Source organism: Neoarius graeffei, chromosome 1, assembly GCF_027579695.1.
Source record: "Neoarius graeffei isolate fNeoGra1 chromosome 1, fNeoGra1.pri, whole genome shotgun sequence".
In the NCBI taxonomy this organism is placed as follows: Eukaryota; Metazoa; Chordata; class Actinopteri; order Siluriformes; family Ariidae; genus Neoarius; species Neoarius graeffei.
In genome coordinates, this window is record NC_083569.1 from 49,509,386 (window position 1) to 49,528,415 (window position 19,030).

Sequence of the window (19,030 nt, forward strand, 5' to 3'; positions counted from 1 at the left end):
GGGGGATTGGTGATCCTCTTCCCATCTTTACTTCTGAGAGCCGCTGCCACTCCAAGATGCTCTTTTTATACCCAGTCATGTTAATGACCTATTGCCAATTGACCTAATGAGTTGCAATTTGGTCCTCCAGCTGTTCCTTTTTTGTACCTTTAACTTTTCCAGCCTCTTATTGCCCCTGTCCCAACTTTTTTGAGATGTGTTGCTGTCATGAAATTTCAAATGAGCCAATATTTGGCATGAAATTTCAAAATGTCTCACTTTCGACATTTGATATGTTGTCTATGTTCTATTGTGAATACAATATCAGTTTTTGAGATTTGTAAATTATTGCATTCCGTTTTTATTTACAATTTGTACTTTGTCCCAACTTTTTTGGAATCAGGGTTGTATATACAGTATGTTCAAGACCCTGTGCTTTGGCTGCCGGCCTCACCGCCCACACACGCATCCACGCGTTGTCGACTTCGACATGACATCCAGTTGTGGTCAGAAGTTTACTGTAGAGCTCGCTTAGGTTTGGGTGGAGCACAGAGGATGGCAGGACAAAGCTTCAGGGAACAACAGGCATTTATTGCCAGACTTTTCAGTACAACAATTGTTCCTATCTGTTAAATACACATACACACGCTGTGTTCTTGTCCCGGGAAGAGCTCTCCTCTGCTCTCCCTCTGCCTCCTTAAATAGGGCGCGGTTACTGGGAAGACACACAAACACAGGTTAATTACCGTCAGGTGTAGTGATTCTGCCACTCACCTTCCCTGGCTCCGCCCTCCTGTCACAGACCGGCGCTTGACCACGCCCCCGGTGCCACATACCCCCACCGCCCGACTCAGGCCGGGTGCCCGTCCGGCCCGCAGCCGACTCCCCCCCCCCTTGACGGGAGAGGAAGTCCGCCACGACCATCTGCACCCCCGGCCTGTGGACCACCTTGAAATTGAAGGGTTGGAGTGCCAGATACCAACGGGTGATCCACACGTTGGCATCTTTCATGCGGTGGAGCCACTGGAGGGGCGCGTGGTCTGAACAGAGGGTGAAACGGCGCCCCAGCAGGTAGTAACGGAGGGCGAGGACCGCCCACTTGATCGCCAGGCATTCCTTCTCAATAGTGCTGTAGTGCCCCTCACGCACCAACAGCTTCCTGCTGATGTACAGGATGGGGCGGTCCTCCCCCTCCACCTCCTGGGACAACACCGCCCCCAGCCCTCTGTCCGACGCGTCGGTCTGCAACACAAAAGGGAGAGAAAAGTCAGGGGAGTGTAAGAGTGGCCCCCACACAGTGCAGCCTTTACCTCAGAGAACGCCCGCTGGCACTGCTCCGTCCACTGGACCGGATCTGGAGCCCCCTTTTTAGTGAGGTCAGTCAGCGGGCTGGTGACGTCCGAATAATTAGGTATAAACCTACGATAGTAGCCAGCCAGCCCCAGGAACTGTCTCACCCCCTTTTTGGTCTTGGGCCTCGGGCAGGCCGCAATCGCTGCTGTCTTATTAATTTGGGGACGCACCTGCCCATTGCCCAAGTGGAAGCCCAGATACCGTACTTCCACCCGCCCAATCGCACACTTCTTCGGGTTGGCAGTGAGACCCGCCCGCCTCAGCGACCTAAGGACGGCCCACAGGTGTTGCAGGTGCCGCTGCCAGTCGTTACTATAGATGATAATATCATCAAGATATGCGGCCGCATAGGTGGCGTGGGGCCAGAGGACCCTGTCCATCAGCTGCTGAAACGTAGCGGGCGCCCCAAACAGCCCAAAAGGAAGTGTGACAAATTGGTGTAAGCCGAACGGTGTGGAAAAGGCCGTTTTCTCCCGGGATAATGGAGTCAAGGGGATCTGCCAATATCCCTTCGTCAAATCCAGTGTTGAGTAAAAGCGAGCCGTGCCTAGTCGATCGAACAGCTCGTCAATACGAGGCATTGGGTACGCGTCGAATTTAGACACCGTGTTGACTTTTCTATAGTCCACACAGAACCGGACCGACCCGTCGGCCTTGGGTACCAAGACCACCGGGCTGCTCCAGTCACTGTGGGACTCCTCGACGATGCCCATTTCGAGCATGGTCTGAAGTTCTTCCCGAACCACCTTTTTTTTGTGTTTTTTTGTGATGCCAATGTCCCTTTTTGAACCTCCGGCCCCAGCTCCGCCTTCTCCGGAACTACCGACACCAATGCCACAGGGACCTCCTCATTCCAGAGTTTAAGCAGATTGAGGTGGTAGATCTGTAGCGCCTCCCCCGTCCGTTCGCCTCACCTCATAGTCGACGTCCCCGACTCGCCGTGTGACCTCAAAGGGTCCTTGCCACTTGGCGATTAATTTGGAGCTCGACGTGGGCAACAGTATGAGTACCTTATCTCCTGGAGTGAACTCTCTAAGGCGTGTGCCCTTGTTGTACAGGCGGGCTTGCCATTCCTGGGCCTGCCGCAAATTCTCATGAGTTAGGTGGGTGAGCGTGTGGAGTTTTGCGCACAGGTCCATAACGTACTGAATTTCGTTTTTACTCTGTGAAGGTCCCTCCTCCCAATTTTCTCGCAGCACATCTAAAATGCCACGCGGCTTACACCCGTATAACAATTCGAACGGGGAGAACCCCGTGGAGGCTTGGGGGACCTCTCGCACTGCAAATAACAAGGGTTCGAGCCATTTATCCCAGTTACGTGCGTCCTCACTTACGAATTTTTTAATTATATTCTTGAGGGTGTGATTGAACCATTCAACTAAATCGTCCATTTGTGGGTGATAAACGCTGGTGCGGATCGGCTTAATACCTAATAGCCCATACAGTTCGCTCAGTGTTCGTGACATAAACGAGGTGCCTTGGTCAGTCAGAATCTCTTTCGGGATTCCAACTCGGGAGATGACGTGGAAGAGGGCCTCCGCAATACTGCATGCTGAGATATTGCGAAGAGGCACCGCTTCCGGGTATCGCGTTGCATAGTCCACCAGAACTAATATAAAGCGGTACCCTCGTGTTGACTGATCTAATGGCCCGACGAGATCCATCCCAATTCTTTCGAACGGGGTCTCGATTAATGGTAGGGGGCGCAAAGGCGCTTTTGGAATGGCCACTGGATTTACTAACTGGCATTTGCGGCACGCCGTACACCACCTACGGACATCGCCGCGAATCCCCGGCCAATAGAATCGGGCCATTATTCAGGCTAGTGTCTTATCCTGCCCTAGGTGTCCAGCCATGGGATTAAAGTGAGCCACCTGAAATACCAATTCCCAGTGGCTCTTTGGAATTAACAGCTGTGTGACTCGCTCTTTTGTCTGAGTGTCCTGCGTCACTCGGTATAATCTATCCTTCATAATAGAAAAATAGGGGAAGGACGGGGTGGTGTTCGGCTGGAGCGTTTGACCATCGATTACTCTCACTTGGTCAAACGCATGTCGCAGAGTCTCGTCTCGCGATTGTTCTAATGGGAAATCCACGAGGGATTCCCCAACAGAAAGAGGAGGAGCCGGCAGCTCCTCACTCTGTCGCGGAGATGACGTAGACGGCTTCTGGCGCGTCGGGGATCCGTACCACCATGCCCACCTCCATTGCTGCGCACTGTTGTTGCAGGTGGCCCGGCTCCCCGCAGCTCCAGCAAACCGGCCTTTCACACGGGCTTTCCTTCTGCACCGGTGCTCTGGGGCTCACTCACCTGAGGGGGGGAGAGACAGACACAGAAGGGAGAAATGAGAGGGCACCACGGGTGCGGCGGGCCGGCTGGGGTGGAGCCGGCCCCCGTCTCCGTGGTGGGGGAATGGGGCGAGGACGGGACACAGAAGGGAGGGGAGAAAGAGAGAGAGAAGAGGAGAGAAGAGAAGACGTCGTCGGCTGTCCTGCCGCCGGAACAGCCGCCAAATGATCCTCCGCCAGTCCTACTGCCTGATCCAGCGACGCCGGGCGGTGGCACTGGACCCATTCCACAGTTCCGGCTGGTAAGCAGGCGATGAACTGCTCCAGCACCACCTGATCGATGATTCCCTCGGCATCGCGATCATCGGCCCTCAGCCACCGCCAGCAGGCGTCCCGGAGCTGCTGGCCGAACACGAACGGCCGGCCGACTTCCTCCAACCACAGCTCGCGGAAGCGCTGGCGCTGTTGTTCTGGTGTGTGCCCCACGCGCTGGAGGACGGCCCGGCGAAGGTCCGTGTAGGCCAGCCGGCGGTCGGCAGGGAGCTGTAGCGTGGCCAGCCGCGCCTCTCCCGTCAGGAGGGGGAGGAGGCGCGCTGCTCCATCGGCCACCCCGAGGCTTCGGCGACCTGTTCGAACAATGCGAGGAACGCCTCGGGGTCGTCCTGCGGGCCCATCTTGGTCACGGTGAGGGGAGACGGGCCTGCGGCCGGGATGTTGGTGGACCCCGCTGACGCGAGGAGATGCCGGAATGCCTCGCGATCTTCCTGCTGGGCCAGCACCATGGCTTCGAAGCGCCGGTCTTGTTCCTTTCGGAGCGTGATGAGCGCCTGGTGCTGGCTTTGCTGAGCCGTGGCAAGGGCGTGGACCAGGTCCGCAAATGGGGAGGATTCCATGGGGCTGCTGTGTTGGTGCTCCACCTTTTTCCCGGGTTCTGGCACCACTGTAGAGCTTGCTTAGGTGTGGGTGGAGCACAGAGGATGGCAGGACAAAGCTTCAGGGAACAACAGGCTTTTATTGCCAGACTTTTCAGTACAACAATCGTTCCTATCTGTTAAATACACACACACACACACACACACACACACACACACACACACACACACACACACACACACGCTGTGTTCTTGTCCCAGGAAGAGCTCTCCTCTGCTCTCCCTCTGCCTCCTTAAATAGGGCGCGGTTACTGGGAAGACACACAAACACAGGTTAATTACCATCAGGTGTAGTGATTCTGCCACTCACCTTCCCTGGCTCCGCCCTCCTGTCACAGATTGGCGCTTGACCACGCCCCCGCTGCCATATTTACATACAGTGACATGAATGTCATCTTGGATATGAATGTCATGGCAATATTTGGGCTTTCAGTAATTACTTTGAACTGTTCTTTTCTGTGGCAGAATGATTGTACAGCATACACCTTTAATTAAAAAAAAAAACACTAGAATTTGGTGCACAAGTTTTAATTTTCTTTGGATTTTCTGAAATCAACACAGGATCAAAATTATACATACAGCACACCTAATGTTTGGGTAAAATGTCTCTTCGCAAGATTCACCTTGACCAAACATTTTTGGTTACCATGAACAAGCTTCTGGCAGAATTTTGGTTGGATATTTCATGACTCTTTGTGGTAGAATTGGTAGAGTTCATTTAATTTTTTTTTTCTTGGCATGGACTCAACTTATAAGCACGGTCCATATATTTTCAATAGGGTTGAAGTCAGGACTTGTTTTAAGCTTAATGTTCACCTGCTTTATCCTCCACAACCAGCTCTGATGCGTGTTTGGGTTCATTGTCCTGTTGTAACTCCCAAGTCTCAAGTCCTGTTCAAGTTTCTGATGGTTTATGCTGAAGAATTCTGAGGTAGTCCTCCTTCTTCATTATTCCATCCACTTTGTACAATGAACCAGTTCCACTAGCAGCAAAACAGCCCCAGAGCATGATGATCCTACCACCACCGCCAGTTGGTACAGTGTCCCTCTGTACATGGTGATCATTGTGGCCAAACAACTCAATCTTTGTCTCATCTGACCACACAGCTTTCCTCCAGAAGGCTTTTTCTTTGTCCGTGTGGTCAGCTTCAAAATTTAGTTAAGCTTGAAGGTGTCAATTTTGGAGCAGGGGGTTATTTCTTGGATAGCAGCCTCTTAGTCCATGGTGATCTGAACTGTAGACAGTGATCCATCAGCTTCCAGTTCATGGCAGGGCTGTACCATGGTGGTTCCCAGGTTGTTCCTGACCATCCAAACCAATTTCCTTTCAGCTGAGGGTGACAGTTTGGGTTTTCTTGCAGCAAAGTGGCTTGGCAGACTACACCTCACAATAACTTGGATACAGTTGGTTGAACTGATCTTGGAATTTGCAGTTTAGAAATGGCTCCAAGAAACTTTCCGGAGATGTGTATATCTGCGATCCTCTTTCTCGGATCTGCACTGAGCTCCTTGGACTTTCCCATTTTACTGTGTGTTGGTCAGTCTAATGAGTGCTGTAATCAAACCCTTTTTATGAAGGCACACAGAAGCTACCAGCTGTAGTCAATCATGATCACTAACAGGAAGTTAAGAGACCTCAGCCTTGGCAACATAAGAGACATTTTGGAAGTTTCAGTACCTCTGAATTAATAATCTAAGTGAGCATATGTATATTTTTGACCCTGTATGTATAATTTTGACCCTGTGTTGATTCAGAAAACCCAAAGAAAATTAAACCTTGTGCACCAAATTCTAGGGTTTTTTTTAATTAAAAATGTATGCTGTGCAATCATATATCTACAGTATTCTACTTTTTTCCTTTTTTGTGTAGACATGAATGTATAGTACATTTGGGCAAGTGTGATGATTAAACACCACAAACCACATTTATCATCCCCTCTTCTGTTGTGAAGCTTGCTGATTATATCTTTGTGTGTGTGTGTGTGTGTGTGTTGAGTCCATGTCACACACAGGAAGAACCTGGTCATCTGTTTTTCTGTTTTAGTGAAATCTGAGTCTATTCCACTAGTGACAGCAAAGGTGTTTTGCACGCATAAGCAGCTGTTTGTTTGCTGAAACTGAGTAGATTCATCTTCTCCAGCCGGGGGGAAAAAAAAACAGCAGATTGGTAAGAAAGTGCATCATTATTAATAAAATAGGAGCTTACTGAGATTTAACAGTTGTTATCATAGGATAAAAGTTTCATTTCCTTTCTGAGAATGAAAATATTAAATGTTTAAATTCCTGCTTATCCATTGTGCACTTTTGAACATAATTTAACTTTATTACTTGTTGCCTTATTTCACGCTTTGTTTCCTGTGAAGCATGTACAGACAAATCCTTGTCTTAACGGATGAACGAGGCAAAAATGATTTTTCGTTTTTCTGTTTAACCCAGATGTATGCTGCATGGTTGATAATGTAAAGTAATGGAAGTATTATACCTTTCCCAAATATATATTCCATAAATAAATATCTAAATCTATATGCTCTGTTGATGTAGATTTTTAAATAATTTTTTAAAATTTTGTTAAATTTTTGGGATTTGAAAAAAGTTCATAATTCCAACTTTCAGTTCGAAGTAAAACTGCATTATCATCCGCATATAAAGTGCTGAAAGATACGATTGCCCTCCCTCTATAATATAAGTGCCGAGTTACACAGTGAAGTGTTGGTCATGCTTATAGGTACACGCTGCATCCTAAACCACATCAGTAACTCTTAGTAACATCACTGAAGAGCTAGATACGGTTTTTCAGAAATGTACTATGTAAGATAGGCTTTTGTTAGTTATTGGTTATGCTAAATGGTTATCTCAAGTATATATCTGCCTTTAAAAAGCAAACACTACATTTAGGGTAAGAAGAAAATTGTGTACAATTATTTTATTTTATTTGGTTAAAGTGACTGCTTCTCTTATTTTCCAGTCCAACATGTCAAGCTCGGGAGTCTATGATTATGAGAACTACACTATTTCATTTTTGACTGCCTCACCATGTAAAAGTTCTCTGGATGATGTAAACAGCACTGGGATTGTGCTTGGCTACATCGTGGTGTTCTTCTTTGGTCTCATGGGGAATAGTGTGGTGATGATTGCTGTGTGGACCATGAAGACACACAGGACATCGACTGACATCTACCTGATGCACCTGGCAATCGCTGACCTGCTGTTCTCGCTCACGCTGCCCTTCTGGGCTGTCTACATCCATGAATCGAATTGGATTTTTGGCACTTTTCTGTGCAAGTTGCTCTCAGGTGTCCAGGAGATGGCATTCTACAGCTGCGTCTTCCTGCTGGCATGCATTAGCATCGACCGCTACATGGCCATCGTCAAAGCCACTCAATTCCTCTCAAAGCAGCACCATGTGGTGAGGATAGTGTGTTTTTCAGTGTGGCTAGGGGCCACTGTGCTGTCCATTCCCATCATCGTTCAGCGAGAAGCACTGCAAATAAACGGCTTTACGTTTTGCTACGAGAACAACACTGCAGAGATAGTGGATAGTTGGCGTTTGGGATTGCGAATTGTCCATCACGTCCTTGGCTTTTTCTTTCCTCTTTTAGTCATGCTGTTCTGCTATGGCTACACGGTTGGAACCCTTTTTCGCTCACGTAATAGCCAAAAACACAAAGCAATGAGAGTGATCTTGTGTGTGGTGCTGGCTTTTTTCATCTGCTGGCTACCTAATAATGTGGCTGAGTTCGTGGACACGCTGATGCGAGGTGGACTTATTGAAGACACATGCCAGAATCGAGATAATCTGGCAATGGTCATGTATTCCACTCAGGCTTTGGCCTTTGTGCACTGTGCCATCAATCCCATCCTCTACGCCTTTGTTGGCAAGAAGTTCAGGAACCATTTGCTGTCTTTGCTCTTCAAAAAGGGACTTGTGGCCAGGGAAGTGCTCATGCGCTACCGTGCTGGCTCAGTGTATAGCTCAGGCAGCACCAGACACACTTCCGTGATGTAATGTAATACAATGGTGATGTAATACAATGGTAATAATGCCTCTGTCCCAACTTTTTTTGAGTGTGTTGCAGGCATCAAAGTGTATTAAATAAAATAACTCACCTGTTCTGAAGCCTGTTTCCAGTTCCCCTGTTTCCCCATAAGTTTGAGAGTCGTTACACTGGTGCCGCAACCCGAAACAGAGGAACTGGAAACAGGCTTCAGAACAGGTGAGTTCTTTTATTTAATACCCTTTTCAGTGTCAGCTTAACACATACATGGGCACCCATGTGAGGTGACGCTGCTCTCTCTCTCTCTCTCTCTCTCTCTCTCTCTCTCATTCCTGACTGTCTGAAATACACACAGAGACACAGGTTAATAGACAGCCAGTAAAATGACACAGGTCCACATTATCACATGTTGCCTGCTGGTTCAACCTGCCTCCTCACCGTTCACAGCCGACGCTCGACCACGCCGACGCTGCCACATCCACCTAAACGCATACCAGTCATCAGAAAGATTTCCCAGGAAGGGCTTTTTGGACTCCATGTTGCCTATTTTTGTGGTAAAAAGATAAGATAATGCATTGCACAAGCCTAAGTGTTAACTAGAGAGACTGTAGTCAAGTATATAGTTTATAAAAGAGATAAAAAGTGGAGCTGAAAAAATGTACAAAAATACATTTCTGAGGAAAAAAAAATGAATGTTTTTTCTTGCATTTCTGTCTTTCTTGTTGGCAACATAAATGAGTTGCATAATAAAATAAATCTGTCCTTTTTGCATTTGTTTCACATTTCTCACTTTACCTACACCCAAAGGGCATGAGTTGAAAGAAAAAAAAACACCCTTATCTTACTTTACAGAAGGAAGTTCTGTAGCAACAGAAAAATACTCCTGGGAGGGTTTTAAATAGATCCACCGAATACTAAAACATGAAATATGGTTTTATAAATTAATGGTTTCGTTTAATCTACATTTATGAACATTTCATATTTGATGTTTCAACCTTATAAGAACTTGAATAAATAATACAACACACATTAACATTCAAACAAACAACAAATGTTTATTTATTTTCCAGGCTAAAATGCTTTTTCTTGCTTTGTATAATTCATATAGTTGCAAAGACTCAAGTTTGTAATGTTGTTTTTCTATAAAATGTATAGTGAGAGTAAAAAGTATTTGATCCCTTGCTGATTTTGTTGGTTTGCCCACTAATAAAGACATGATCATTCTATACTTTTAATGGTACTGTAGATGTATTCTAACATGGAGAGACAGAATATCAAAACGAAAATCCAGAAAATAACTTTAAAGAATATATTTTAATTGATTTGTATTTCATTGAGGGAAATAAGTATTTGATCCCTCTTGCCAAAAGCACTTAATACTTGGTGGCAAAGCCTTTGTTTGCAAACACAGCAGACAGACGTTTGTTGTAGTTAACCACAAGGTTAGCATACATATCAAGGGGAATTTTGGCCCACTCTTCTTTGCAGATCCTCTCTAAATCATTAAGGTTGGTGGGCTGTCGCTTGGCAACTCGGACCTTCAGCTCCCTCCGTAGATTTTCGATTGGATTGAGGTCTGGAGACTGGCTGGGCCACTCCATGACCTTAATGTGGTTCTTCTTGAGCCACTCCTTTGTTGCCTTTGCTGTATGCTTTGGGTCGTTGTCATGTTGGAAGACCCAACCACAGGCCATTTTCAACTTCCTGGCAGAGGGGAGGAGGTTGTCCCTCAGGACTGCACGGTACATGGCTCCATCCATCTTCCCACTGATGCGGTGAAGTAGCCCTGTGCCCTTGGCAGAGAAACACCCCCAAAACATAATGCTTCCACCTACATGCTTGACGGTGGGCACAGTGTTCCTGGGGTCATAGGCAGCATTTTTCTTCCTCCACACATGACGAGTAGAGCTTAGGCCAAATAGTTCAATTTTGGTCTCGTCTGACCACAGAACCTCCTCCCAATCACTTTGTACATCTTTGAGGTGATCATTGGCATATTTTAGGCGGGCCTCCACATGTGCCTTCTTAAGCACGGGTACCTTTCGGGCACTGCATGATTTTAATCCATTGCGGCGCAAAGTGTTGCCAATTGTTTTCCTGGTGACTGTGGTCCCAGCTGCCTTGAGGTCATTCACTAACTCCCGCTGTGTGGTTGCAGGCCGATTTCTCACAGTTCTCATGATCATTGCCACCCCACGAGGTGAAATCTTCTGTGGAGCACCAGACCAAGGTCTATTTATGGTCATGTTATACTTCTTAAATTTTCTCACAATTGCACCAATGGTTGTTACTTTAATACCCAGCATCTTGCTAATGTTTTTGTAGCCCATTCCAGATTTGTGCAGGTCAACAATCCTATCTCTGAGGTCCTGAAAGAGTTCTTTGGTCTTACCCATGCTGGAGAGTTTGGAATCTGTCTGATTGTCTGATTCTGTGAACAGGTGTCTTTCATACAGGTGATTAGTTAGAACAGGTGCCTTCAATTCAGGTAACAAGTTGATTGGGAGTGTCTAACTGGTCTGTGAAAGCCAGACCTCCTGATGCATACTAGGGGATCAAATACTTATTTCCCTCAATGAAATACAAATCAATTAATATATATTCTTTAAAGTTATTTTCTGGATTTTCTTTTTGATATTCTGTCTCTCCATGTTAGAATACATTTACCATTAAAATTATAGAATGATCATGTCTTTATTACTGGGCAAACCAACAAAATCAGCAAGGGATCAAATACTTTTTACTCTCACTGTAATTCATAAATGAGTCACAAAAGACAGGCGCTGGGGGAAATCTCATTGATAACAATCTGCAGAATTCAAAACATTTAAACTATTCTGAGAAGAGATTTTTGCAAAAGATCTCATTTGCAGCAAGCATGTGTTCGTGGAAATACTGTAGCAAATAAAATATACTCGGTCTTGATTTTCATGTCTTTTGTTTTCTTTTTCTTGAAGTATATAAGAAACAACAACACATGCTGTTGTAGAAAATTAAAGACTTTAAACATATAAGCTAATTTTGTCCCCGATAAATTTATTTATCCCTGATGAGCAAGCCTGTGGCGATGGTGGCGATGACATGAGGGAGAAACCTTGAGAGGAACCAGACTCAAAAGGGAACCCATCCTTATTTGACTAATAACTTTATAAAGTGATTATGAATAACTTGCTTCCATAACTGTGTCCTGTAGAGTCACAAAATGCAACTGTGTATCCAGGAAAATCATTACAGTTTTAATATGAAGTCTATTTTGTTGAAGTTATAAACTGATCATTGATGAAGACTTGAGTGCAAAACTGTTCATGACAACCGCAGTCCGAGAGTTATCATGACGATTATAGTCCTAAACCATCGTAGCAAAACTGTAAGTGTCCAAAACCATCTTCTAAGTGTGCTTTGAGACTGTCCATATGGGACCGTCCTCCACAGGAGCGACATGATGAGACTCCAGCTAGACGTAGGGCTGTTGTGTTACAGAGACACTGCAAACTCCATCCTAAAGACTTTTCTGCAGAGGTGAACAAAGTGCCCAACTTCATTAAAAGTACATTTTCTTTCAACGAATTGTTGTATCTGGGCTGCCAACTCTCACGCAATGAGCGTGAGACACACGCATTTGACTGTCTTCACACGCTCACACACCATACCTCCGATTTCTCACACTAGAAAAAAATCTAGTTTATCTATCTGATCTAGGCTACCCATTGCGTCACGCCAACCACTTGCGATCGATCAATTATGCCTTACGCACGGCTAAACAGGCAGAGAGGTGTTCCCTTCTGTACACACTCCCCTATGGTAGGTGGCGCATCTAATGATGCTGCACTCGCCGGAAGTTGGATAATTGCCTACCGTCAATTTAGAGGAAGAGGAGGGAGAAGAAGACGAGTGTCTCAGACAGGTTTGTACATATGCACGCCAATGTGTGGCGTTACTGGCGTAATTATGAACTTATATAAAGTTTATTAATCGTTTTAGCCTATAAGTGTTGTGAGAATATTTAATGCCATATCGAGAGCTGTGTACTAGGCATGATAAATCATTATAGGCCTACTGCCGTGCCACAGCCTCTATCTTCCCCAACAAGCAGCACGGGAGAGCACCTCCTTAGCACACGTTTATTAAGGCGCATTTTTAGTTTGTTTACTGTATGATATCATACTTTATGACTTTATTTGAAGCCATACTGGAAATGTTGTAAAATAAAGCAAGTAAGAGATAATATTACAAATGCAAGAAGAGCCATTAGCCACCATACCTATTGTTTATTTACAGGGTATTTATTTTTAATTATTTATGATGTATGTAATTGCTCAGTTAAAGTAAATAAAGCATGGTCACCTGTAATATCAAAGAACTTGACCGTTTTGCTGTAGGCCTGCCTACCACTCAGAGCAGGTAGGATTCAGAATAAACACAAGAAACTTGTCCTCCAGGAAAAGGCATGTTGTTGTGACTGCGTAGATTTATTAAACCAATATGACTATTTGAATTCTTTCAAAGGTAAAATGTCACGAAGGGTAAGACCACTGGCAGGACAAAAGTGGAATATTTTATTTTGACAGTCTAGCCAAGCCAGAAAAGGCAGACAGGACATACAGAACAACAGACAGAAGAGCAACAAACAGGGCAGACAGAAGAGCAGGTCTATAGGGCTACAGGAACATTGGCAGTCATCTGTAGTTTTCTAGTGTGGGGGCTTTAAAGCCAAAACTTGGTGCTTTTGTTGGCCACAAGCTGAAGGCCTGGCAAGTCAAGGTGTGTAAGAATGTAGGTATGGCACAGCAGGCCACTCCAAAAATCCACCAGAATGCAGGAACATCTACTAAATCCAAAATCTCACCCCCACCCCACCCCCATTGTCCATCTCCAGCTGGACGACCCACAAACAAAACACCAGAATGCAGGGGGACAAGTGAATATCAAACTGAATACAAAAATTCCCACTTACTGCGTGGTGTGCGGAAAAATTTTGCCGTCGACCCCCCCCCCCCCCCCCAAAAAAAAATCTCACTCCAAGGAATTTTGAAAAGTTGGCAGCCCTGGTTGTATTATTGCCACAATGCTTACAAATCCTAATGCCGCTACCAAAGACAGAAATGTAAATTCACAAAATGAACGCATGCTGTGCATCATGGTGGTTTAACCTTAAGCTAGCTAGTCAGTGAAGCTCCACCTGACATGCTAGCAAACTCTTTTCAAACTCGAAATCATATTGGGTAGCTAATGCTACTAGAAAAGAAAGATTTCTATATTCTGTTTATTTGCCAAGATTATGCTAAAACATATTTCTGAAATGACTTCAGATAAATTAACGTTATTCATGTTAGCATAACTCCATTTTTACATGCTAACTAACAGTCTCCAAGTTAACTAGCTATGTGTTAACATTAGGCAATGGCAACTTGGCTGGCAAATCCATAGAAAGTCATTTGACTAACCAGACTGCATAGCTATTGCAATGTTATCGCTAGCTCTAAAAGCACAGACAACTTTGTTGCAAACTTTCTCTTGGAATAAAATGCTTATATACCTCAATATGCTTCCGCAGGTTGGATGGCGAGTTTTTGTAGGCCGTGATGTGGTTTGTTTTTGGCAAACAAAGCAAACATTTAAAACAAAACAAATCTTAATTCCTTTCAGAAAACTGAAACATGGGTTCTAGGTAAAGTCATGAGTGCGTGCATTCCCCAGAAGAATCGCCTCCTTCCATTCTGCCATCAACTGATCGTGTTAAATAATGCTACTGAGAAATCATTTATCTTGATTTTATACAGTCTATGGATGAGATGTGACCCTAGTGATTACTGATAGACTGTCTCAGACCTGCAAAAAAAACCCAATCACATTATAGAAAAGAGAAGAAAAAAACATCCACCTTCAAAGCTGCACAAGTAACGAGGACCTTGATAGAAATGTAGTGGAGTGAAAAGTATGATACTTGCCTTTCAAATGTAGTGAAGTTAAAGTCATAAGTTTCCAAAAATAAAAAATACTCAAAGTACAGATACTCAAAAAGTGTACTTAAGTACAGTACTTGAGTAAATGTACTTTGTTACTGTCCACCTCTGCTTTTCTGTCCTGGGAAAAAAAAAAAAAACAACAAACAAACTGCTGACACTGGAGACTCCTTCCAAAAATGCTAAATGAACATCTCTTCACAGAAAATCTCACCACACCAACAACTACAGATTTTTAAATACCGGTATCTGTGTGGCGCACCTGCCGTACAAGAGCCTGTGTACATTTCAGACAAGAAACAATAAGGTATTGAATGAGCGCATTAATATAAATGTCATTTGCAGCCAGAATTATCGTCAGAGCTCCTGTTACAGAAACTGTATAAATGCCGATGAATGACTCTTGGCAGCCCATGGCCTAAAGGTTCAAGAAGTAGCCTTGGGCCCAAAGGGTTGCTGATTTGATTCCCTGGACTGGCAGGAAAAATCCATGGCTGACGTGTCCTTGAGCAAGGCACCTAACCCCTCTCTGCTCCCAAAGTGCTGGGTATGTGTTTAAGCACTCAATGTACGTCCCTCTGGATAAGAGCATCTGCTAAATGTCTGTAAGGTAATGCGTTAGAGAGTTAAGACATAAACACTATTATATACTAAGGTGTCAGTTCATTTGGCACACACAGTGGTTCAAGTGGACTGCGGGTTTAAATTATGGATTGTTAGAAATTCATGTTAGGAAGGAAAAGTGAGGATAAGTTGAGTGTCATTGGCATAGCAGTGGTATGTTAACCCATGAGGGGATATGTCTCACTGAGAGACTGGGTATCAATGGAGAACAAGGAGAACCAAGGACAGAGCCTTGTGGGACACCAGTGCAGAGTCTGATGAAGGAGATTTGGATCCCCTCAATGTTACCTGATATGGCCATCCCTTCAGGTAGGAAGCAAACCAGTGCCATGATTTCCAAGAATCATGAGGATATAGAGGAAAGTCTTGTGATCTAAATCTTCTTCTTCTTTTGGCTTCTCCCGTTAGGGGTCACCACAGCGGATCTGTTCCGCATATTTGATTTGGCATAGTTTTTACACCAGATGCCCTTCCTGATGCAACCCTCTAAAATCTATTCAGGCTTGGGACCAGCACCAAGTATGCACTGGGACAAGCCCAGTAGCTGGGTATTTTACCTAATCTGCAAGTCTTTGAACTGTGGAGGAAACTGGAGCACCCAGAGAAAATGCAAACTCCACACAGAAAGGCCCCCGTCAGCTGTGGGGCTCAAACCCAGAACCTTTTTGCTGTGAGGTAACAGTGCACCACCATGTTGCCCATTCTTGTAATCTAAATGGCTTATAAATATATTTGTTATTTAATAAAGGAAAGTGTAATAATCATTGTTCATATGTTGAAGCTTTCTGCAAGGAGACTGTAGAACCCTAGTGTTTGTTCAAGTTCTCAACCAACCCCCTACTGCCACAGAGAAATTTGTATAACATATTGTGGCAGCGGGGGCGTGGTCAAGCGTTGGTCTGTGAATGGATGACAGAGTCAGGGAAGGTAAGTGGCAGAATCACTGCACCTGATGGGAATTAACCTGTGTTTGTGTGTCTTCCCCAGTGACCGCGTCCTATAAGAGGAGAGGGAGAGCAGAGGAAGGAAGCTCTCCCCAACCTGGACACTTGTGTGCGTGTGTGCGTGTGCGTGTGTGTGTGTGTGTGTGTGGGCGAGCGAAATATAAGATGCTGAAAAGTGCAATAAAAGAGTTTGAGAGAACTCAGTTCTGGCCTGCCGTGCTTCTGTGCTCCACCCACCTTAAACTATTTCTACAGTGGTGCCGAAGCCCATGACGGAGTACAGAAGAGAACAGCCTCATGGAGTCCTCCCCCTTCAAGGACCTGGTCCATGCCCTCACCATGGCCCAACAGAGCCAGCACCAGGCGCTGGTCGCCCTCTGGAAGGAGCAGGAACAACGGTTCGAAGCCCTGGTGCTGGCACAGCAGGAATATCACCAGGTGTTCCCGCACATGCTTGTGTCAGCAGGGTCCACCATCACCACCACCGCAGACCCTCTCCACCTCACCCTAATGAAGATGGGTCCGCATGACGACCCCGAAGCCTTCCTCGCTCTTTTTGAGCAGGCAGCAGAGGCGTGGGGTTGGCCGGTGGAACAGCGCGCGGCGCGCCTCCTCCCCCTGCTAATGGGCAAGGCGCAGCTGGATGTGCTACAGCTCCCCGCCGACAGCCGGCTGGTCTACGCCGACCTCCGCAGGGCCGTCCTCCAACACGTGGGGCGCACCCCAGAGCAGCAATGGCAGCGCTTCCACGCGCTGCGCCTGGAGGAGGTCAGCCGGCCATTCATGTTTGGCCAGCAACTCCAGGACGCCTGCCAGCAGTGGCTGAGGGCCGACAACCGCAACACTGAGGGAATCATCAACCTGGTGGCGCTGGAACAATTCATCGCCTGACTTCCGGAAGGAACAGCAAAGTGGGTCCAGTGCCATCGCCCGGCGTCGCTGGATCAGGCCATCGAGCTGGCAGACGACCATATGGCGGCTGTTCCAATGGCAGGACAGCGTGTCTCCTCTTCTCCCCTCTCTTCTCTCTCTCTCTCTCTCCCCTTCTGTTTCTCGTCCTCGCCCCATTCCCCCACCGTGGAGGCGGGGTCTGGCTCCACCCCAGCTGGCCCGCCGCACCTGCGGTGCCCTACCGTTTCCTACTTCCATGTCTTTGTCTTCCCCCCCTCAGGTGAGTGAGCTCTGGAACACCGGTGCAGAGGAAGAGCCTGGGCTGGTATGCTGGTGCTGCGGGGAGCCGGGGCACATCCAGCATCAGTGCTCGGCAATGGAGGTGGGCGCAGTGGTCCAGATCCCCGACGCGCCAGGGACCGCCCTCAATCGGGCCGGAGCATATCACATACCAGTGAGTATCCAAGGGGATACATATCAGGCTTTGGTGGACTCCAGCTGTAATCAGACCTCAATCCACCAAAGCCTGGTGCAAAATGAGGCATTGAGGAGAGCACAGTTGGTGAAGGTGTTGTGTGTGCATGGGGATGTTCACAACTACCCTTTAGTGTCGGTCCACATTCTATTTCGAGGGGAGAAATTTAGAGTAAAGGCCGCAGTTAATCCTCGCCTTACCCACTCGATAATTTTAGGGACTGATTGGCTGGGATTTAGGGAATTAATGGCACATTTAGTGAAGAGTGGGGCCTGCCATAATTTAGTGGGGGGAGGTCCCGGTGTGGCATTGGCGGGAGCAGCTGTCACAGAGCCGTCTACGTCATCACCGTGTCAGAGTGAGGAGCAGCAGGCTCCTCCTCCCTCTCTCGGGGAATCCCTCACAGATTTCCCGTTAGCGCAGTCGCGAGACGAAACTCTGCGGCATGCGTTTGACCAAGTGAGAGTAATCGATGGTCAAATGCTCCAGCCAAACGCCACCCCGTCCTTCCCCTATTTCTCCATTATTAAGGACAGGTTATACTGAGTGACACAGGACACTCAGACTAAGGAACCGATAACACAGCTTTTAATCCCAAAGAGCCGCGGGGAATTTATATTCCAGGTGGCTCACTTTAATCCCATGGCTGAACACTTGGGGCAGGATAAGGCCGGGGGCGCAGATGGTCGTGGCGGATTTCCTCTCCCGTCAAGTGGGGGGGGGAGTCAGCTGCAGGCCAGATGGCTCCCCGCCCTGAGTCTGCGGTGGGGTACGCGGGAGCGTGGTCAAGCATCGGTCTGTGAATGGAGGGCGGAGTCAGGGAAGGTAAGTGGCAGAATCACTGCACCTGATGGGAATTAACCTGTGTTTGTGTGTCTTCCCCAGTGACCGCGTCCTATAAGAGGAGAGGGAGAGCAGAGGAAGGAAGCTCTCCCCAACCTGGACACTTGTGTGTGTGTGTGTGTGTGTGTGTGTGTGTGTGTGTGTGTGTGTGTGTGTGTGTCCTTCAGGTTACCCCTTCTGCAGAGTATGTAGTCCACCTGTGTAGATCTTCCTCCACTCTTAAACGTCACCCTGTGCTGCTCTTTCTTCTCAAAGTATGTATTGACTATTGCCAAATTCATCCTCTTTGAAAAATCAACCACCATTTGCCCTTCCACATTTCTCTCTTACACCATATCTGCCCATCACGCCCTCATCTCCTCCGTTTCCCTCGCCAACAATTCCGTTGAAATCTACTCCTATCAGCACGCGCTCCTCCCTCGGTATATTTTCTACCACTTCATCCATCTTTTCCCAGAAAGACTCTTTCTCTTCATTCTCACATCCAACCTGTGGGGTGTACGCACATCCACCATTGATTACCACTCCTTGAATCTCCAACTTCATGCCTATCACTCTATCTGACACCCTCTTCACATCAATCACACTGTTGACCAACTCTCCCCTCAAACAATACCAACACCATTTCTCTTTCCATTGACTCCATAATAAAACAACTTGCATCCATCTCCAATGTTCTTGGCCTTGCTTCTCTTCCACCTCGTCTCCTGCACACACAAAATGTCCAACTTCCTTCTTTCCA

General features: G+C 46.6%; 1 protein-coding gene across 1 annotated transcript; it reads left to right on the plus strand.

Annotated features, from left to right (window-relative positions):
- The first annotated feature begins 6,610 nt into the window (after window positions 1-6,610).
- On the plus strand, window positions 6,611-8,600 carry LOC132887782 (C-X-C chemokine receptor type 1-like). Its single transcript, XM_060923407.1, has 2 exons — window positions 6,611-6,720; window positions 7,519-8,600. The coding sequence occupies exon 2, from the start codon at window positions 7,525-7,527 to the stop codon at window positions 8,557-8,559; it is 1,035 nt and encodes a 344-aa protein (XP_060779390.1). The 5' UTR covers window positions 6,611-6,720; window positions 7,519-7,524; the 3' UTR covers window positions 8,560-8,600.
- Window positions 8,601-19,030: the final 10,430 nt, after the last annotated feature.